Source organism: Neodiprion pinetum, chromosome 2 (assembly GCF_021155775.2).
Source record: "Neodiprion pinetum isolate iyNeoPine1 chromosome 2, iyNeoPine1.2, whole genome shotgun sequence".
Taxonomy (NCBI): Eukaryota; Metazoa; Arthropoda; class Insecta; order Hymenoptera; family Diprionidae; genus Neodiprion; species Neodiprion pinetum.
This window is the reverse complement of record NC_060233.1, coordinates 1,016,614-1,039,298: the sequence shown is the minus strand read 5'-3', so window position 1 is coordinate 1,039,298 and position 22,685 is coordinate 1,016,614. Positions and strand designations below refer to the sequence as shown.

General features: G+C 41.4%; 2 protein-coding genes across 6 annotated transcripts; one reads left to right on the top strand and one right to left on the bottom strand.

Annotated features, from left to right (window-relative positions):
* The first annotated feature begins 124 nt into the window (after positions 1-124).
* On the top strand, positions 125-17,247 carry magu (SPARC related modular calcium binding-like protein magu). 5 transcript variants are annotated; one of them, XM_046612987.2, is made up of 10 exons: positions 125-747; positions 10,562-10,724; positions 10,933-11,298; positions 11,381-11,605; positions 13,729-13,812; positions 15,302-15,376; positions 15,466-15,699; positions 15,906-16,078; positions 16,139-16,304; positions 16,588-17,247. In XM_046612987.2, the coding sequence occupies exons 1-10, from the start codon at positions 655-657 to the stop codon at positions 16,665-16,667; spliced, it is 1,659 nt and encodes a 552-aa protein (XP_046468943.1). In that variant the 5' UTR covers positions 125-654; the 3' UTR covers positions 16,668-17,247. The 5 variants fall into 5 exon arrangements, with proteins under 5 accessions (XP_046468943.1, XP_046468944.1, XP_046468942.1 ...); XM_046612988.2 differs by having other exon boundaries at positions 126-747; positions 13,756-13,812; positions 16,585-17,247; XM_046612986.2 differs by having other exon boundaries at positions 126-747; positions 16,585-17,247.
* A 1,224-nt stretch (positions 17,248-18,471) lies between these two features.
* Positions 18,472-20,711, bottom strand: Cdk9 (Cyclin-dependent kinase 9). Its single transcript, XM_046612999.2, has 7 exons — positions 20,454-20,711; positions 20,292-20,376; positions 19,953-20,043; positions 19,705-19,871; positions 19,383-19,624; positions 19,135-19,282; positions 18,472-19,030 (listed from the first exon to the last, which is right to left on the bottom strand). Exons 1-7 carry the CDS (start codon positions 20,558-20,560, stop codon positions 18,722-18,724), a joined length of 1,149 nt encoding a protein of 382 aa, XP_046468955.1. The 5' UTR covers positions 20,561-20,711; the 3' UTR covers positions 18,472-18,721.
* Between the last annotated feature and the right edge of the window lie 1,974 nt (positions 20,712-22,685).

Here is a 22,685-nt window from a genome sequence, read left to right as displayed (position 1 = left end):
TTGCAAGACTCGCCACCACCACCACCATCACCATCACCATCACCATCACCACCACCACCACCACCACCACCACCATCATCATCATCAGAAGCAGCGGCAGCGGCACAAGCAGCAGTAGAATCGAAGCCAGTTGCTTCCTAGCGGTTGCGTCGAATGGACACGCCGCGCGATCGCCAAACCGTTGCCGATCCATCAGGTCTCGTGCCGCCCCAGTCGATTAGCGTAAATTTGCCAAGCTCTCGAGGTGACAGGCACCTTGTTCCACAGGGGTGCACAAGCCAGAGGTCAAAGCCACGGCGTTAGCCGAAGATGCGCGATGCCATCTGCGTCGATTCGCGGTGCATCGGTATCACTTGTGCAGTAGAGAGTTGAATCACAACACTTGATCGGAATTATCTATATCCACTGTTTGCGAATTGATGAGCTTTGAGGTTGAGAACGAATGAAATTGGAACGATAATAGGAGCGAGGTAAAATCAGTGTTCCCGTAAGTGAAAGCCCCAGAGAGAAGAGGAAGAGGAGGAGAATCGCCTTTATTGTCAACCTGCAGAAGAATCGTCAACTATCAAGAGATCCGGGATAATACCGGAGGCGGCGGAGTCCGAGGGGAGTGAGGAGGGCGGAAGGAGGCGGTTAACACCCCACCGGGTCACGATGATCCCTCGAAGACGACCTTCCGCGTGCGTCCTGCCCTTCTTCAATCTACTTCTTCTCGTCAACGCATCCGTAGCTATTCCCACCGCTAAGGTACGGGAGAACACCAGGTGCTGCTGGTATTGCTGCTGCATTCGTTGTTCGTTCTCGTTCCAACTTGAAATTATTCACACAATTTTGCATAGCAGCTGTATTAATATCTTTATCGTACTATTTTTTTATACAACTGTAATCTCTTTGCGGACTAACCGGTTGACTTCGGCGCAATTTTATCTCACACTTATTCGCAAATCTGCGCTCACGCATGTATACGCATCAAGGAATCTTCTACACGCGCGAATCAACTGTAAAGTCTGTTAAAATCGTTCGCGAAGTTTCATACTTCTCAAACGTATCTTCGATGCTTCTTCTGTACAAGCTTTCGTTTACGGCATCTCGAATACCTAATCGTAAATCAATTCGTCAAATCGATACACATATCAATATCGATAATTAAAATTTCAATCGTTTTTCATAACTGTAGGTGCAACGGTGGAAAATGTATGAATATAATAAGTACAATAATCAGGCGCAAATAAATTTAGATTTCAAAGGCTTCCGACGGTAGAGAAACAAACAAAAAAAAAAAAAGAAGAAAAATAAAAAAAACTCGACCAACTTCGCGAGCACATCGTAAGCAATTGAAATGCCTCAATTCGCCAAGTCATTTTTGTCCCCGCATCCGCGTCTCAAAGTCACGAGTGGAGCGTGCAAACGGAACGATAGCTCGTCCGCAGCGAGCTTGATATGGTTCAATAAAAAGGTATTAAATTCCGTATAATTGATGCCCCCCGTCCCATGAGTTATGGGCCAATGGTCTACCGCGATCTGTGCTCGAAGTAATTGCTCGATACATGCATGTACGTAGAGCTACTAAGCGGGTAATTACGAATCAATTACGGCGTTGCTTCAATCATGATGGGCAGTGATTGATTATCACCGGGAAAGTCGTTCCACTCTATCGAGTTGCAGGAAGTGCTTTTATACAAGCGGAAATACCGATGATTCCGAAAACCTGACTCATCCCGTTTGATACGCCGATTTTCTATGAAACTGTCTCGCCTCTCGCTTAACTCGCTTATAACTTTATTCGAGCGAACTCGAACAGAACTGGACATTGCTCACCGAAGAATTTATTTCTTACAACTTGCAATAATTACCGAAGGGCAGTACCTTATTCGTAAAACTATTCGTGTAGAGCTGGTTTTAATTATTTATTCATTGGTCATACTTCGCAAGGTGAAGTAAACTGAGTGTATACGTAAATACATATGTATATGTATATGTATATGTATATATGTGTATACTTATACACATACCGGCATTCGATATTCTCCGCAGTCAATAACAATGTTGTTCAGTTTCGCGTTTACATTGATCGCGGCAGTTTTCTTATTTACCCAAAGTTGACGAGAAGGAATATATTATTTTTTAACACCGCGGAGAAGGTCATCTCGCTGGAATCTTGAGTAAATTTATTCTGTCCTATCTGTAAATCTGGCAGCAAATAGACAAACGACAGTAGCTAGAAAGATACTCAAGGCAATCAAACTTCGTAGATAAAGAGAGAACGTACAAGGTATAACTCGTTCGTTGGCTCTAGCGCGCGATCCTCGTTTCGCATTCGAAAAAAACTTGTACAACTTTGTTAATATTTTCTGCACCGTCAGCTCGTAACCCCTCAACCTGGTCGAGGCAATCATATTAATTACAGAAATTGCACAATTGTATAAAAACGAGAAAACCAGCGTGCGGAATGAATCATATCGTGCAACGCGTAGCGTTTCAAGGGTGGCGGCATCGGTACGGCCGGTTTCGAACACGTGGATAAAAGGCTGGAGGAGGGACGTGAGCCTCGTCAGCGGCTACTTTCATTTCTGATTTTTCCCCTCAAGTGAGAACTCTCAAATTAGTCAGTTAAAACGCTTGAATACACGTTTCTCTGCCTGCCTTTCAGCCGATGCACATATATTCTACATATCCCACCTACCTGCATGCCTGCAGCCTGCCTGTTTGCCTACCTACCTGCCTGTCTGCCCGCCCGCCTATCTGCCTCCTTTGCCCACCTCCGTGAAACACCCACAAATTTATAATCGATACACCAAGGTATATATATATATATATGGTTGTAAAGAATAAGGGGCTGCCTTTGCACTCCACCCCCTCTACACTGCAAGGTTGCGGTGTGTCAATTAGAAGTACGTGTATAATGAAACTTTGATCCACGGGGAGTCCCGCCAGCTATTCAACTAACAAAAAAAAAAATGTGAAACTCACCGCTCGCAAAAAATATATCCCACAAAAAAGATTTTTTCAGCAGATGAAAATCGGAATTCCGAACCGCGCGGTGTTGCAGAACTAGCTATTGAAAGACCGCAAGGCGTTGGAAATAATCTCTGCACTTGCGGATACTGACAATGAAACGGATCGAGGGTCCGGTGTAAAAACGCACACAAATGAGTAAGGTAAAAAGTTGTTTGGAAGGTGGTGAGGTGAGCGTGTGTCGAAGCAAAGCCGGAGTTGCACCTGCGGAACGTCACGTTTAAAACGTATAATCACGTCCTTGCGAGCTCTGATCGATTTGTTCTGATTGTTTTCCCTGCGGCGCGAGATCAAGTTTTTTCAAGCGCTTTGAAAGAAGTGCGATACGGACAGAGTGCACTGTGACCGAATGTCCGGGGAGTAAGATTTTTTAAATTTAGGCACGTGCCGGCCCGTCAAGCTTAGCTCGGCTACGCGTACGTGAAAGTTGACCCAAGACGGATCGTATCGTACCTTGTGTACCGTTAGAAAGATCAAATACTTCTGTAATCGGAAATATGTGTATAAATTTATGGGTGGAGGTCGCGCCCTGCGGACAGGTGAGCTAAACATGTATGAAACAGCTGTTGTACGCACGTCGTTGAGGGAATACTTATAATACCTAATTGAGCTTGGCAAACGGAAAATTGGATCGATTGCAACTGGGAGCTGGGTATGTAATTTTGTATACATGTACAGAGACAGTTTCAGAACGGTAAATGAATTCCAAATCAAATTTTTATTCGTACGGTAAAATTGCTGTTCTCGTTTACCTATTTTTATCGGTAAAAGAACAACATATTCTCAACTAATCTACCACTTTTCATCCAATTTCAGATCATACACGTCTCGCGAACTTTTTTCACATTCTCTCATTATCATTCTTTCGGTTCTGCAAAGCCTGCTGTAGGGTCGACGCGACTCCTCGTCTAAAGTCGACCGTGATATATTTGAACTGTGAGAAAAATTATACGCATAGGTATACAAACACATTGTAATCGGTGTAATAATTATACGAAACATATGTATGTATAACTATGTCTACAATATGGGAGTATGTGTGCATAATGTGGTTAAAGCTACGCACGTTATACGTAGATCCCATTAATACATATGCATATATAGGTATATCCTCTATGCTGCTATAATCAGCGCGTCATTAGCACACCTTTACGTTTAGAAACGACGGGGCTTGTATACCCATCGTAATATATTACCAGGGTACGAATCGAACGATGGGCCAAATAGACGCACAGCCGCGTTACGTAATTTTCTTTTCAACCTCTTTATTTGTCAGTTATACCTGTAAGAAACACTGCGTTGAGTTTGCGAGGCTGCCCGAGGCTCCGTTTAACCCAATAATTGCCGCGTATTGCAGCCTCGATCGATTTGAAATATTCCTCGCAGTTTGAATAATAGGCAATTGAAATAACGGACCCCGCTCGTCTACAGTAATTATGTTACACCACGTAACTGTATCGACAATCGATTGTACGGTAATTCGTAAACTCGCTTGTGAATATCGAATCAAGGTAATCGGTAAAAGAGACTCGCGCAAAGTGCCTCGCAACGGTATTAAGAGTTGCAGTTTACGGCCGAGTAATTATATCGGGCTCATTACTCGCGCAATTATCCATTTCTCCACCCTAGTTTTCCATCGACTTTCCTCCCTGTTACAACCGATCGTTACTCGCATGCACCCATCCGCAGGATATCAGACGCGACACGCTCCGAGTAGACGTTCGAAATTGTCCGTCCCGTGTAAAGCGCAGCGTAGGAAATAAAGACTCGTTTAACCGAGGCCCGAGGGTGAAGAGACTGAAAAATTTGCCCCGAGGAGGTCGGAACCCGTCGCCCGGAGGAAGGACGCGAGGAACGCGCGATATCGTCGCCGCCTCCGAGATCCAAGAATGCGCCCGTCTAGAGGAACCTGTTTCGGGAGTCGGGACAGCGTACAAAATACACAGACGCGTATCCGATTTACCGCGTTACGCGTGTATGCGTGGTTAAATCACTCGTACACGGGGCGTGTACGGGATATAATCCACGTGATTTCGACGTTACGTATTATGTACGCAGGTATTACAATACGCACTTGAGCGTACAATACCGACGTTACATACGCAGGTACTCGTGCGTCTCTTGCGATATAGTACCTGTACGTAGGTGTCTATCCACTCTGCTGAATAATGCATCTCACGTGTGCCTAATACCGTGACATACGGGGTACGACAGTGGGTGCTTTATACCGTCTACCGTCGTGCGTACTTTGCGAGCTCGATTCATTTCTCGACAATCGAAGTAGGATACGGGGTTCGTACGAATGAAGAAACTTGACTACAACAAGCTTTCAGCTCACGAGGAAAACTGAGATCATAAAATCCACCTCGCGCCTGGCGAAACGGTTTCTCATCTTGACTTCTTCGTTTATTGATGAAAGATTTTAACCCACGACTGCGTCTTGCCGTACGACAGAGCGCGGTTGTGGTACGTATAAATGAATTACCGACGTTATACGTCACACGGGCCCCTGATGTTTCTATCGGTTATTCGACGTCATACGTATGCGAATACACGAAATTACCGTACATGTGTGTGGTCATGTGCACACATGCGCGATGATCTCGGGATGGAAGATGAGAGTGTCTAACTACTTGTACAACACCGTATGTATAACATATATCGTATATCTACCAATACATTCGAAACCTCACACAAAGAGGCCACTGTGACTCGGGAGTTGGGCTTGTAATATTATTATTGTTGTTCTCATTATTATTATTATTAATATTCCTATAATTACAATCGTCATTATTATTATTAATATATCTCGTCGTCTGGCAACCGTCGCGTCGTGTTCTCGCGGCAGGCGCCACCAAATCGCTTCGCGTTAATACACTATCAAAAACGATCTCTCGTATGCCTATGCGATTTTTGTATCGTGTATGCATGTATAACTATGTATATCCTAAGCATCCGCTTTTCATTTTAACAAATACATATCAACTTGTAAGAGAGACGAGTAATCTGTGGAAGAGGAATAAAAACTGATCGAACTTGAATTCGGAATCATAATTGAAACGGGGATTCTGTAACCTCGGACAAGCGCGGAATGGAAATACAATATACAATCAGCTGCATTTGGCCAACGGCTGAAAAGCATACTTATATGGTGGAGTGGCACATTTTTTACCTTTTTTTTTTTTAAGGAGCCACTCGAGAGATTTGTGACAAATACTGAGAAAAAATTGTCGTAAAACCGTGAGGAGGTGGGAAAATATTAAGAGGTCGACTTACCAATCATTGTAATATTTTTTATTTATTTTTGTGTATACACTTTACGGACTTATACATATGTATTAGTTTATTTTTTTCGTATCGTGGTCCAATTAATCGTTCATCAATCGACAGCATACTGCGCCTAACAATTCCGCAGTTGGCTGTCCTCGTCTTTTGTCCGAAAGATCAATCGTCTCGGAGAAATTTGTATAACAGCTTCTCTTACCGAAATAGGAGTCCGTAAGGTGTGCAGATAAAAATAAATTAAAAATATGACGATAGTTGTCAGCGACCTCTGAATATTTTCCCACCTCCTCCAGGTTTCGCGACAATTCTTCGCTTCAGTATTTGTCACAAAACTTTCGAGTGGCACCTTAAAGAGAAAAAAATTGAAAAATGGACCACCTTATTATATAGGTATATGTGTGTTCTGGAGATCTCGTTAATCGTTACAATTATATGGCGCTACCGCATTGCGATCGACGGTGGCGCCAAGCGATCGCGATCAGTTCGCCGGGCGCGTATTTACCGGTACGTAAATATAAATAATTTGCATTCGCATCGCGGACACCCGTAGTTGTTACGCATTCCGTCCTTACGCGGAGCTTGTCAGACGTGAAGTCTCGAAGACACCCGCGTGTCGGAGATGCGGTATGCGACTAGACGACCAACCGATCAGATAGACCAATGCATTGCACTGTGAAGCACGCGCGTTATGCTCGATTGTTGCTCTGTCTAATCTAACCACATCGCTGTGCCAAGGGGCAGCTATGCGAGGAAGGACACGGAGTGTTAACAAAGAATCTCTTTATCCTCCGTTATAATCGGTAGCTAATTGTACCACCCATTATTCTTATCCTCACAATAATTTTAATGCTTTTTTCACGAGCCCTGTCTGTCCACTACTTCATTAGACTTGCGATTAGTCCAAAGTTTACGTAATATAACGACCTGATAATTCGGACTCGAGCGTAGTCACCTCGACGCAAGTGCGTGTATCAATATGGCCGCCGTTGACACGCTTGGGATTCTGTTTCGACGATACAATCCTTTCCGGAACTCGGTAGTTATTGTGCGCTGTTTCACGCTCGACAACAGGACGGCAAGAAGAATATTGCTCTACCAGTTTTAGTTGGGAATATCTATTAATTTTAATATTTCAAATGGAAAGTGTCAGGCGTGCATGCGTGGTCGTCTGTATGTACATTTATTACGTGTAATAAAAACGATAACGACCTCTCACAATCAGATCGATTGCAGGGAATTCATCGTCGCAGTATAATGATCCTCATATTTCTGTCATGAGAAATAGCTTAGAATTCACGGTCTTCTCTCGAGGTGTTTCTACGCAAGCGTAGATTACACGATACGCGTCCACCGTTCTCATCCTCGTATAATATATCCTCCCTCTTATCTCTCAATCAGGTGTCCGGGCTCCTGATATTTTTACTCGGCTTGGACCTCGCGAGCTGCAGCAACAGTGTGAAATCGATGCGTTGAATCTCACATTCGTCGGCCGAGAGATCTGTAATCCGCCGAGTCTGAGCTATAATTACATATCGGGGATTATGCAAGGACGTTGACGCGATTGCTCGAGAGTAAAACGCACATCTTGATCCTCTTGATACGGGTAGAAGACAAATGTGAAATTTGAAATGAAAGCAGGATTCGATTCCCACCGTCTGCTAGATCTTTGGCCATTTCGGCAGCATAACGGACGATCCGAAATGCGGAATACCGATGAACTCGAGCTCTTCGTTATCTTCGAAAATGTAACGAGACTGCAGAGCTCGCAGCTCTGGTAAAAGAAGCTAAGCCGGGTTATATCCCGCATTGAGAAAGACCAGAATCGAGATTTCCCCTCGGAAATACACAGTATGATCCAGTCGTAAATATACATAAATACTTGAACCGCATGTTCGAGATCTGTTCTTTTCTTTGAATCGGTGTTCGTGTATACACAATGCAGGAACCCCGCGGCGGAGTCTCGTCCAGCATACGAGTTTAATCCTCGCTCGATAAAAACCGATAAAATGTTTATTTTCTCTGAAGCTTCTCCTGAGAGGAGTTCTCAAAATCATTACGCCGCTCGATCGAGCCAAGCTTCCAGGAAAAACAGCCTTTAAGTCTCCATCAATTTGGTTTACGCGATGTTTAGACAATTTCGCCAAGTTTATTAATCCTAAATCTCGCCGCTCGTCGAATTCTCATTTTTTTAACCGTATATTTGACTAATCGATTAAACATGCGTGCATTCGCGAAGCACCGCACCTCTTTCCAATATCTACAATTAATTACGTCTCGGAGACGCTCTCAACGACGACCGGCACTTTGTATCGAAATTAATCACCCCGATATAATACACAATAAACAATTACACATGATCTACGTGTGAGAATCTCGCGGTTCGCGCTTCGTTATTTTATCAGACATTCATTCGCATTATTTATCGCAGTGGTTATTAATCTCTTTTCCTATATAACAATGGAGCAGTCCGGTGGTAACAGTAGGATGAAGTCGCATAGTGCAAATTATACGGTATAATAGATGTCTGTTTTCACAGCGAACTCAAATGCTGATTCAATTTGGAATTGTGAAAGTTTCTGTAATGATTTCTATACCGTACTAGCTACTTACATCTGCATTAACAGTTGTAAGTGTTTGTCGCATCAACGTGAGGCTACACTATAAAATATCCCTGTATCTATCAAACATACGCCAAAAGATATGGTTTATTTTCGCATAAGCCGTGAATCAAATCGGTTTTCGCGATATTTATCACGCCCATCTAATAACCACCTGACCACTGGAAGCTGGGGAGAATATTTCACATACTTCGACGTGGCGCCGAGGGCATATAGAGCAATGACTAGATGCGGTCGGGGGGGGGGGGAACTGGTGTGCAATAATGTGCGTCCGCATCTGCATTGCAATTTAGAGAGAAATTCTACTCAACAACAAAAACAATGGTATCTGACTGTTTTTCTCACGTTATTTACTGCAGCGTAAGAACTGTAAGTACTGTCCAGCTAATATTCGTTACCGTACGATTTCGTACATAACGAACTGCGAGACGCGTGATCCGTTGGCGCCACTAGTTCCACAGGTCCTTAATCTCTGCCTAATTTCTAATTTACTCCCAGCTGAGCCTGGCTCAATTTCGTAACTTTTTTTCTCTTCTTTTTTCTTTTTGCACCGAAAACGAGTATATCAACCGGCCGGGTATGCCGCAGGTTCACGATCGGTATGCCGCTATGCTTGGCATGCAAAGAGAGACCTTCCCGACCCCCTCCTCTTCTCCTCTTGTATATTATATACACTCGAAAGTTTTTTTTCGCCGCGCGAGCAGCGCGATTCGGCACTGAAACGCATGCCTGTGTGGCTACCGTTACATCTCGATACTGTTGACATCATGGGTATGTGAAGTTCTCGTTTAAGGTTCCATGTTAATGCTTTATCGGAATTTCTGGTTCTCCGTAGGTGTTACGTCACACAGACATGTTGGTAATTAATAAGAAAAATCGAAGAAAAAACAAACGTTTACATTTCATTTTCATCTCCTTCTTTTATTACAGTATATTATACCCCAATTCGAGCGCGCGGTAACTGCCAACGCAGATTATCCAATGCTATGACCGAAGCACAAATGATATAAAAGCAACACCTGATCTTTCATTCTTGCGGTCAGCTGCATTTACTTCGTTGCGGGGATACAGGGACCAGTATATAATACGCACTGGTATAGGTACTTACTTGGTTATTAGTGTGTAGCGTGGTTTGTTCGTTAACTCGCGTTGAAGATAATCGTCTCACAGGTAATCGAGATTTTTAAATACAATTTTTAACTCGTTAAAAAGACATAGATCTGGAAAAATTGATCCCCTATAGGTACAATCCAATGGGATTTATAGAAAATTTCGATAACGCTTGAAATGTATTTTTGGGCCACAAACAAAAAAATTACGCGGTCGAAGTTGGTCTAACTTTATTCTTCCCTTAAAGGTTCCATTTTGCCAAACTCTCCCTTACGTCTATGCGATGCCTATATCAGCGTCGTTCAAACATGTAATAATTTGACAAGACAGTTGCTGCGTGATTTCAGGTTTTTATTTTTTGAAACTAATCTTTTCCTCCTGTAAGTTTTCACCGTGATTACAACTATCGATTTTCAGTTCTGCATTCGTCCGTACTTATCAGCAGCCAATTAAAAGACCATTTTTTATCCAGGGGTGTGTGAAATCTATAAATCTTGAAAAAAAAATACATATTACGTAATCCTGAATTGCAGGAGGATTGCAAGCGAAAAGTGACTGAATGCACGATGAGCGAACGAGCCGGTGTCGCGGTATGCGGTAGTGACGGTGTGACTTATCCAGATCAGTGTAAATTCATCTCGAAACAGTGCGAGGGCGCATCTCTGCTCATCAAACACTCAGGACCCTGCAGTCCAGGTTGGTATTTGGTAGATCCAATTTCGCAGCTTGAATACCAAGTTTCTGTGGCTTTTCCGAAGGCGAAACGACGACGAAACTATTCTTGCCATCGCTCTCTTCGACGTGATATAGCAATGGATAGACGGCAAGCTCTTGCGTCGATCTTACAGCCGAAACTTAATCGCAAGCGTGATTTAAATGGCGGCCATCTTGATTCTTTCATCAGAGACGCAGCCCTGCTTCGCAGCGCGGATTTCAACGCGGCCCGGGGCTCGGCCGCAGTGCCGTCCCGACGGAACCTATTCCCCGGTCCAGTGTCACGGAGAAACCGGCTATTGCTGGTGCGTCACCGCCCAAGGTCGGCCGATTCCAGACACCTCCGTGAAGTACGATCGTCCCCGCTGTCCGAGGGCCGGATCGGCGTCGACCCGTTCGGCGCAGAGTCGACGCTCTCCGGCCGCCTCGAAGACGCACAGGCAGTTCAACAACAGGCATCGGAACACCTGCGACAGATCGGAGAAAGTCAAGTTCAACAATAACCTAATCGACAATTTCAAAATCGAGTATAGAAGGACGAACATTTCGGCGGAGGGTGAGTTCAACCGGCGGTAATATTAAGATGCGCGTAAAAGGGTGGTAAAAGATCGTAATTAATGGACTTGTCGGACTTGCAGGTGATAAAAACGTGGAGCGAGTATTGTCCTGGAAGTTTATGACGCTCGATAAGAACGCCGACGGTTTTTTGGACCGGGACGAGTATCGGGAATTGCGACGGCTCGCGAGGAAAGCGGTTCGACCGAAAAAATGTGCCAGGACCTTTGCAAGGACTTGCGATTTGAACGGGGACGTGAAGCTCTCTCGGCAGGAATGGAGCGCCTGCTTGGCTCTCGACTTTACAAGTAAGTTTGACGCATGCTCTCCTGTATTCATCTGTTCCAAATTCTCTGTAGAGCATATCCTTATATTCATCGATTGTCGTATAGTAGTGGTAATGGTGCCAATACAATCTTCCTCTTGCACTTTGCACCCTTAAATACAATGAATAATTTTTCACCTTCAACTCATTAATATGTATATATATATGCTTGAATAACGTTCCTTCTTAATCCCTCCATCGCTTGCGGTTTCCTTTTTTCCGTTTCGCTTCTTGCCCAATAAATTTTTCCGAAAATGATTACCACGTCAAAGTTGGGATTGATCACACTTCGAAATCTTCCGTTGACGTAGATTTTCAACAATACGCCGGGTCGTTGCGTTCGCGAACATAAATTATTCCTATATTTATCACGCGAATTATAGTATGATGAGCCTGCATTGCAACGACTGAGCGCTTGTACAGGATGTCGTCTTAGTGCGGTTTAACTTGGCGTTAGTGAATCTTGCCGGAAGTTTGCCCACACGGCGCGGTTCGGACGGACTACGACGAAGTATTTGAACCAATTGACCTCGCCTGTGTCACGTCCGTGTGACAGTGACAGTCGTGCTGGCTGCACATTCAGCTCTTCGAGCTGGGATGGCAAGAGCGTAACATTGAAACCGCAGTAACCTCATCGCGATCCTTCTCTCTAAACTATTCTTTGTCACTGCACCTACGCTGGTAATAAAACACTATTTGTGGACGCTAATGTCATGCCCTTATGAAATCACCGTTAAATTACCACGTACGTACCATTTTGTTCACTACATACTTTTCACTCTCACGTGCTACCGACGGGGAAAAAATCATTCGTTGAAAATTTCACCATTTTCTATGATCGTCTTCTCATATGATTGGTTCTATCGTCAATTTCTCTCTTATACCTACTCCGGATGCGGTATGTTCAATTATGATCGTCATATTTGACGTGTCTTCGAGTCTTTTTTTTTAATACATATAAAACGACGACCAAACGTCGGGCTGAACGATGTCCGCTATAATATAGGTCTCTTGTTTAAGCCTCTTGTCACCCTCGAGGTATTCTTGAATCATCTAACCTACCAGACGAATCACTTACGCGCGTTATCTCCTTCGAAGAGTGCATCATTTTTGGTTCATCAACTGCAGACTGTGAAAGGGAAACTAATTAATTTATTGAAAACTTTGAATCAGCTGTAAAGATGACATTAATTTCTGAAATATCGATTCGATCGATTGAATTGAACGATTCGAAGAAAGCCTCAGGATTGAGAATTTAGCGTGGGCATTGCCTCTTCTCTCCTTCGATTTCCACGTCCTGCTGCCGCTCGTGCTTTACTTTGGGTTTTACATCTATTAACTTTTCATACGATAGGTACGTTTAATTTTACACCGTCGGTATTTAGCGAGCGTTGAATTGATAGTTTCATGCCTGGACGTATGTACACATAATGCCAGCCGTAGTATAGTATAATCTTACTCAATGCAGTCGCACTTTTTATACCTATGTATGTACTTGCATTATATATATATATATATATATATATATATATATATATGGCTTACGCACCTATAGTGTGTACATGTCTAACTTTGACGTTTGTACTTACAATTATAGTACTTTAGTGCTGTCTGCAGTATATAATACGTCTGATGTGTAGATACGGTAGTTTTTGTCGTACGAGGGATACTTTTTTCAGAAAATTAATGTACGATTAAAATATCTCGGAGCTAAATCACCATGTGTAGAAAATTAGCTAAAATCCAATATGCTTTTATCGGCGATCTCGACGTACCCTGTTACATGCATATTTAAACTTCGTGACCCATTAATGCCCCTATTGATAGCTTGAATGCCCTCTAAACCCGATAGAAGTTGAAATAATTCGACTACGCCTGCGTCGAGCATGCATTATAGTAGCCTATAGATATAGAAGTATAGATGATTGTTGTTGTCGTTGCTGCTGCTGCTGCTGTTGTCGATAATGTATTTAATTTTGAGCACTATAATACGCTGTAATAACTGTATCCCTATTTAAAATGCTGCTGATTATTGCAATATGTGAATGACATACACAATTATATAGGTAAGCCAGTCGGCTGAGTGACATCATTATTATCATTTAGTACGTTTGTTCTTGTCGCTGAACCCAGGCGCAGATGAGCGCGCTGAGGTCCCTGAGGCCCAGAAGACTCGCGCTACTGATCAAGGTAAATTCACAATTCCCTGTAACAATATTGACGTTGTTATTACCCCTTTAACGCCAATCTCCAAACCCAAGTAGTAAACCTGAAAACTGACGCAGCACAATGTGTACCTACCTTATATGTACTGTGTGAACCAGGATTCTATAATATACCAAACGCGTAATCATATACCGACGAATTTTCAACAAGAAATAATATACCATGAGTTTTTTCAACGGCGAAACGTTATGTGCGCCTGAGACAGGCAACCGGAGTCACACCTCATCTCTGGGTTGAGCCCCGTATCTCGCCGCACCATTGTCACGATGAATAACTGATATTTAATCACAGTCCTACTCCTAATTGTCTCATTATTACCTTAGTTCGTTGTCCGAATTCAATTTTTCATCATTTTTCAAATTTCCTAATATTTAGGTTATGTTGACAAATGATGTTTGACGTTTAGGATGACCATGGCGGGATACGATGCTCAACCTAAACGTCAGCTGTAACTCCGGCTGCCTGCCTCAGGCGCACGGATCTTTTCGTTGTTGGAAAGATTCAAGGTATATTTAATAATGCATATATCTATCGAATCCTTTGCTGTAGCTTCATGTACAAAATGATGCAAAGAATGTAAGTTAAAAATAATTTTGAAAATCATCGTTTGCAACTGCGCATCCCTCTGCCGTGTTACACCCTGAAACTTCGTTGGTTAAGGGGTGGATACTACATGCAGTTATGAGTCAGAGTTCAGTTACAAGTTGTCACGTACACCTCATTATATGTTTCCCATTAAACATCCAAGCCCTCAGATTATTGTTAGGGTTAATACAGTTTCCACGAGTAATTTATAATACCTACCGTTATGAGACAAAATTTCCGCACTACCCTCGTCCCAAGCTTTAAAATAATCAACGCGTCACCACCCATAGGTATTGGACACATTTCGCCTGTTGTACAATAGTATGGAAATTTTTCATCCGCATATACGAACGGTATCTCGTTATTGTTCACATAGGTATACGTATACTCATATTTATTAAGCTCTGTTTTCTTCACGAGTTACATGTATACATATAATGTAATACTCCTAATGCTTGAATACCATAATTTATTGCATGTACGCTTCATCACGATACGTTATAATATCTGCAACACACGTATGAACGTGTTTGTTGTACCTGTGAAATTTCATTCGGTGGTGACGGCTAGACGTGTGTATTACTCTAACACTAAATTGCATCAATTCCCATACAGAACTAACACATATGTATGTATTCACAATGAGCGTTTGAGATGCAAAACTCGAATGACTATACTACCAATCGTATTCATCGTTAATTTTATTTACACAGTACAGTGTATCTCATGCATAAAGTATGTTGATATGTTCGCAAAATATTTACTACTGAGTTAGTCCAGCAGGAGTATAATACGCTGCTAAGATTTCATATTTCTGTTCGATTTTCATGTAAGGAATTACTAATCCAGAACATTCCGTGTTCATCAGCTTTAATAGGCAATCCAGGGACAAATCGACCCATATTTACTGACGAAACTATCGATCCCACGGAGGAAACGGAAGGTAAGATAAAGTAAAAAAATAATGAATCAATGTTTTTCTACTATCATGCAGCGTATCTTTCAAGTGATTTTATAATTCTTGATTGGCAGCGAACGACTGCATCTCGGATAGAAATTCGGTGCTGGAAGATCAGAAGCAAATCGCAGAATCGAAGTTCTACGTTCCACAGTGTACGCCCGACGGACGATACAGTAAAGTGCAATGTTACTCTGGTTACTGCTGGTGCGTATATCAAGACACGGGTAAACCGATTCCTGGCACGTCGGTTAAAGATGCAAGTCCGAACTGCAATCCGGTGCCGGAACCGAACAGGCCAATGAAAGGTAGTCGATATGTCACCCTGATTTATTATCACCCAACATGTCGAACGTTTTTCATTCCATTTTCGGATCTAATCTAACAACAAGAATCAGCCTAACAAATTGGACAAAGTTTTTGCTGACTACTGTTCCCGGCGCCATATTGTCTCAATTCGAAAGTCTTAACGCCTTTCATGAAAACAATTTTATCTTGTGCGTTAAAAAACTAGGATGCCCTGAATTGAAGAAGCAAGCATTTCTTCGAGATTTGATGGACTTAATGCAGAAGAAAATGAAAGCTTCAAGCACCGAGTCGGACGAGACGACTCTGAAGTGGCAGACGTCGAACGAAGAGCGTGTCGCGACTTGGCACTTCGTTATGCTCGACAGAAACAAGAATAAGGTGAGTTGGGTGTAATAAGACGTGTGTTTGATTATGGACGAGAATTCTGTAAATTCATAGGTATTGGAGAGAAAAGAGTGGAAAAGCTTTCGTACAATGGTGGCGAACAACAAGCAATTACGAAGATGTGGCAAGAAGCTACCAAGGTACTGCGACGTGAATAACGACAGAAAAATCAGCATGACGGAGTGGTTGAACTGTCTTAACGCCCAACGAGTTATGCCAGGTACTGGGACCTAGTCCGGTTTTAATCAAAAGCAGTAATACACGAGAGGTTCTGGACGCAGATTCCTACTACCGACACATACGGACATCTTACCCAGGCTCAGAGATTGATCGCGGTGACGTCATCGCGTGGAAGTGTTGAGTTCGGGTAAGATGTCGGTAAGTATCGGTAGTAGGAATCTGTGTCCAGAACCCCCCTTGTATTATTACTATTACAGCTTCGTATAGGTAGTAAAATGGATTCTACGTATAATGAATAAACAATTGGTATTTCATTTTAGCAGATAGTCCGGCGAATACGCATACGGAAAGACCGATGAGGAAGGGTCCGAATCCGCTCGACAAGATCTTGATCGCCGATTAAGAGGGAAGAGCTTGTGATATAGAATGTTGAACATCTCGTCACGCGTCGCTTTAAAGAAATGTCCAGTTTAGATTTTGATTTTTGTTTCTTGTATTTTTTTTTTCCTTTTTCTTTCAAACCTCATGTTTTTTGATTGTGTGAGTGCATATCATAATATATCATTGTATGGTATGCGGGATTAATAACCCGTACACCGATAAATATTGTACACTTCGCAGTGAAATTATTTTTATATATATATATATATATATGAAGATCTATACGCATATACATATATCCAGTGATGCATAATGAGTTTAGCTTATAATTCGTGTATTAAACATACAGGTATATACAGATGTGTGTGTGGTTTATTCTTATAGTTATACATTATATTATATATTGTAATATTTATCGGTAACTGAAACGAGATGGAGAATTTTTTTCCTCATTGTCATCAATTTTTCTTCTTCAATTTTTTATCGAAGCACGAAGCATGTAGAATATAATAGTAATACGGTATATGAGTATTAAAGAGTGTAAAGAGAAAAAAAAGAAAAAAAGAAAAAAAGCGATAGAGAGAGAGAGAGAGAGAGAGAGAGAGAGAGAGAGAGAGAGAGAGAGAGAGAGAGAGAGAGAGAGAGAGAGAGAGAGAGAGAGAGAGAGAGAGAGTCAGCTAAAATGTACATATTAATATGTAGGATTCATACTTACCCATATTTGCAACAACATTTATAAGTATTGTCCAACACTAGACGACCTATAATTGCAAGCTATATTTAATATGTAACAGGGACAATGGAATATTACATGCAGATTGAAACGATCGTTACGTTATTATGTATCGAGTTCGGTTATCTGAGTAAACAATTGATCAATTAATAACAGCACGATTAGAGCGAGGCTGTTCTATTAACGACCAGACGTAGTTCCTTGCGTAGTGCCAATCACGAGAATACAGTTATAGCCAATCTGTACTAACACAAAGTCACACGGCTTGCGCGAAATAGATCGTACAGAAAGTGATATCTTAAATCTATATAATCTTGGATACAATTACGTACCGCGCGATCCTATTCGGTAAATAAGGGTACATTATTCCGTTATTCCGAGATAGGATTTAATGAAACGAATCGTTTTTGTAGTATCTTTTGATCTATATTCAAACGATGAACCAATTACCTCCCAGCGCCACACAGCTTAGCCATGTCGATTGATTAGATCTAATGCTCGTACTTTATCTTTCTCAATTGTACTACCCTTGCATTGCATTTCAAAACTATAATACTATACAAGTCATTCAACATCTCTAATAACATGTGTATTTTTAGTAATATATATTCTTATGATGTTGAAAATAGCATTTTGAGATCAGCGTCAGATTTTTTTCATATTTTTTTCAATGTTGTATCTTTTTAATTGTAATTTTTCCTGAGTCCTACAATGCCTAATTTTATAATAGTTAACTAGCTACTATTTGATATATTAAAATGTTTGATAATATACATGAACCTAGCCACCAACACCTCTTATTGCAGAATATAGATGAAAACTGCGCAGAATCGCTTCCTGTTCGATTATATTTATAAGGAGTGCAATAAACAATAAATTTATATACACTGTCGTGTTCACTTGTTCTGGAATAAATAAAGTTCGTATCTTCGAACAATGTAATACATAACCAACATCATCTCATCAAATAACATATTTTGCTACTTTCCACGGAACGGACGATTCAAATCGTAAATAAAAGTGTATTAAAAAATCGGCGGCAAGTCGAAGCATATAAGTGGAGGACAGAGGAGATTGAATGAGTGTAATTGAATTGATATAGAAAATGTATATTTGAGTATATTATTACACGTGTTAAATTAAAAAAAATTACAATATACATATAACAGTCTAATGTACACGAACTGGGCCAGATAAATCGCTACTGGTCCAACACTCTTGAAATGCAATCGCACGTTTCAGTCATACAGCAACGCTTTTTGAAAAGCGTTAGATAAATTCTATCTAACTATATCTAGGTATAATGTATTTGTGTAGCAGTGTCTGTTGCGTCTATGTACATTCTAGAATACGCGATCCTGATAACCACTGTCCGCCATACTCGAACTTGGTTTGGCAGGACCTCCAGGAACTGGGTGATGCGGGTGACGCATGTGACCCGGTCGTCGGGGCGGTGCTAAATACTCGAACATACTTTGAGTGTGCTGCGCCAACATTTTGCTGAGATCACAGGGCATTGGGTCGGTCCAGAAAAAGTCGTGATTCAGTGCCGAATCGGAGTCATACCTTTTGCTGGGATCGAGAATTAATAGTTTGTCTAAAAGGTCACAAGCAAAGGGGTCCTTGACATACGGCTTTAGTCTCTCCTTCACCTAGTACACATGAATTTGTCATTTATTGATTCAAGTGCAATTCTTCTTACAATGAAATTCGATTGATAAATTAATGTTTTAATTTTCTTATAAAATTCATGTACCTTTCTTTTTTGTCCTTTGGGCAATTCCATCTTGTTAAATAACTCTAAATTTTCTACACCGGGCCATACTTCGGTGGTCACAGATCCACATAGTTGAGAAATTAGCGTGAGCTGTTGTTGTTCAGTGTTTCCTTGCATAATGGGTGATCTGGATTTGATAAAAGTTTGACAATATGAATGCACTTCCATTAAAAATAAACTGGAAGCAGCCATAGCAAAAAACTTAATTCAAATCTTAAATCGTTTACCTAGTCCACATTTCCGCCATAATACAGCCCGCTCCCCATAGATCTACTGGTGGACCGTAATTTCTGTCTCCCAGTAACAGCTCTGGTGGCCTGTACCAGAGGGTGACAACACGGTTTGTGTAACGATTTACTTGACCGTTTTTATTGGCACTAAAAGCTCGCGCCAGTCCAAAATCTGCGAGTTTCAATATACCGTTTTTTGTTATAAGAACGTTGGCAGCCTTCATATCTCGGTGTAAGATCTGTGAATGTAAAAAACGTAATTAGGAGTTTCGGCAGATATAAATGATTTTCAGAGAAACATTAGTTGAATCTAACTTACCTTGTTACTATGAATGTAGTATAGGCCATTGAGTAGTTGTTGCATGACTTTCTTTATTTCACCCAAGCTGAATTTGACGTTTACATTAGATAATAGACCTGCTAGATCATGTTCGCAGAAATCGAACACCAGGTAGAACGTCGATCGATAACGGTTGTATTGAGCCGCTATAACAACAAATCATAGCGCGGCGCTGAGTATTCTGCAGTTTTCTCACAACCAATGCAATTCGATTCTGATGAACATACCTCGAGTTCTGCATATTTCAATTAAATTAACCACATTTTCGTGCTTCAGTAACTGCAATATCTTTATTTCTCTCAGTGCTGTGATAGGAAACTGCAATGATACCATATTAGGTAAATGGTTTTGGGGTTAGAATGGAATGATGCTTATGACTAACAGTCGCAGTACAATAACACGGTACAGGGTGTTGAATCTAGGGCTTAGGCACACGATCTCAAGTGTAAGTTATTCCAATTGTTTACGGGAGTCATGCCGAGTAAAAAAGCAAATGTACGACTAAGAGAACAAGGTCGAAGCTACAAGATGAATAATGCGGCTTGACGAAAAATTCTGATAGTTACCCCTTCTTTCTCGTTGTCCATAAGAACTTTCTTCATTGCTACGAATTTTTTGTTACTGTTCTTTTCCTTTGCTTTAAACACTTCTCTGTGAAAAAGTAATCAAAGATTGTAACAAACATAACCTTGGAGTGGGAGTTGTTAACATATGAATTGATCACGTACCCGAAAGTACCCTGGCCGATTTTAGCAACTTTTTCATATTTCGTTGATTCATCGCAGTGCGGAAAATCGAATTCTTCAATGTACTTCTCCTTTTCCTTTGTATTCATGGCGCGATAAAATATTTCACTTACTTCAAAAACTCAGGTCATTACAGTCACTACGTTTGGGTAAACCATTGAAAGTAATATCCGACAGCTATCACAACCACGGTTCTAAACGTTCTAAACCGTGATCAGAACGAACATGAACCGCTCCGTGGAGGCCTTAAAACATATACCAGTGGAGACGCTACCGCGCTTGGTTCCAAACCGCGGCCAGGGTGGATAACTCAGGGCCTCGCCGGCAGACTGCGCTGTCGTTTTAAACGGTACAGTCGACTAAATTATATTATTTGCGTTTGTTAAGAGAACATCAGAGTATGTACATGTATGTATTCTAACATGTATTCGCATTATTTTCAGATGGTTAATCTCCAGATTTCCACGAACTGTGGCTGTAAAACATTTTTCAAACATACAGGTATATTTTCTGGAATTACATGCTGAAATAAAAGCAAGAAATGATTGAAAAAATTAGCGATGTTGTCATCTAATTTTTTCAACAATTCCTATCCTCTTCCGCGCTTCATAACATTATTAGCGATTAAGATTTGTTCAGTGACGTGTCAATCCAACAAGTCATTATCCCTGCGGTATTCTAACGTTAGATTCGACGGTCATGGGTTATGTTATGTTTATTGAGATTGAGTTTGTTCGTGCTCGGCCGACTATGACGTTGTAGGTTTCTGTGCATTGTCAACATAACGGTCTAGTGTAAAAAATTAGCAGTCTCAGATTCTCATGAATAACCCAAGTACAATCCGTCATTGAGCCACTGCATATTTCTCCAGCTTCGATAGAAAAAAAACTCGATGAAAACACACAACACTCAACTGTTAAAATTGAAGTTACATACTTAAAATCTTCATGGGTATTAAATTGTATGTCTATTCAATTAGCGAAAAACCTAAGTGAAGAACATGTATTTTGCCCTTGTTTTTGTGGTAAAGATTACCACGGCAGTACATTACCACGTCATTACTTATGATGTATTGCAGGATACAGCAACCCACCAAATTGATCACAAGTACGATCAAACACGGCACGTGTATTCGCATTTGTTTCAAAAGTATAGACATACCGCTCGTCGCGCACTTCAGTGGCGGCCCGCTAAACTATATGCCATGGCTACACATTTGCCCAACAAATGAGTGTCTACTTTGTGGAAGCTGGCCCTCAATAATAAAAATAAGTGGTATAATATTATGTAGAATATATCATCATTAGTATTATGTATAAGTATACAATATTATGATTATGCTAACTAAACTTGGTAAAGCAGTATACATTGACACCTGAACACTTGTACTAGAAATAAAACACATTGAATAAACTGGAACTGAAACTTTGTAACGATGAGTTTGTGATTTTTCTATTCCACCTCTTGAATAACCCGGTGTCAATTTCATATTTTTCAGCCGTGAGTTATGATCCGTTGCTCGCAGCGTATCGGGACTGCGCCCAGTCGATTTCTCTTGCAAAATTACGTCGAAATAGTCCACGAAAGAATTTATTCCAGCACTTTTCAAAATCGCGAAGATTTTCGCCAAAAATGCAAAGGGGTTAGCCTTACTTTTTCTTCATTTTTGGAGCCGAAAATTTTTGGTCTCAGATTCGATTTGTATGACCTTCTCCTGACTAATTGGACCGCCAGGAACTCAGAAAACGCAGCCAAAAGAGCGTGGGATCAACAGGAGAGAAATTACGAAGGAAAAAGCACCCACTGAAAAACGTCGAAAACGCAGGTTCTGGTTTTTTGGCTGTAACTTTTGATCTGTTGCTCGCAGCGTATCGGGACTGCGCCCAGTCGATTTCTCTTGCAAAATTACGTCGGAATAGTGCACGAAAGAATTTATTCCAGCACTTTTCAAAATCGCGAAGATTTTCGCCAAAAATGCAAAGGGGTTAGCCTTACTTTTTCTTCATTTTTGGAGCCGAAAATTTTTGGTCTCAGATTCGATTTGTATGACCTTCTCCTGACTAATTGGACCGCCAGGAACTCAGAAAACGCAGCCAAAAGAGCGTGGGATCAACAGGAGAGAAATTACGAAGGAAAAAGCACCCACTGAAAAACGTCGAAAACGCAGGTTCTGGTTTTTTGGCTGTAACTTTTGATCTGTTGCTCGCAGCGTAT

What these genes read in the sequence shown, in the direction of transcription:
- magu (XM_046612986.2), top strand. Translation starts at nt 655, where the DNA reads ATGATCCCTCGAAGACGACCTTCCGCGTGCGTCCTGCCCTTCTTCAAT. An exon ending in GACGAACATTTCGGCGGAGG is followed by an intron (nt 11,299 to 11,380) that starts GTGAGTTCAACC and finishes TCGGACTTGCAG; the next exon opens with GTGATAAAAACGTGGAGCGA. An exon ending in ACCGAACAGGCCAATGAAAG is followed by an intron (nt 15,700 to 15,905) that starts GTAGTCGATATG and finishes TTAAAAAACTAG; the next exon opens with GATGCCCTGAATTGAAGAAG.
- Cdk9 (XM_046612999.2), bottom strand. Translation starts at nt 20,560, where the DNA reads ATGAATACAAAGGAAAAGGAGAAGTACATTGAAGAATTCGATTTTCCG. An exon ending in ATCGGCCAGGGTACTTTCGG is followed by an intron (nt 20,377 to 20,453) that starts GTACGTGATCAA and finishes ACTTTTTCACAG; the next exon opens with AGAAGTGTTTAAAGCAAAGG. An exon ending in TGGACAACGAGAAAGAAGGG is followed by an intron (nt 20,044 to 20,291) that starts GTAACTATCAGA and finishes GTATCATTGCAG; the next exon opens with TTTCCTATCACAGCACTGAG.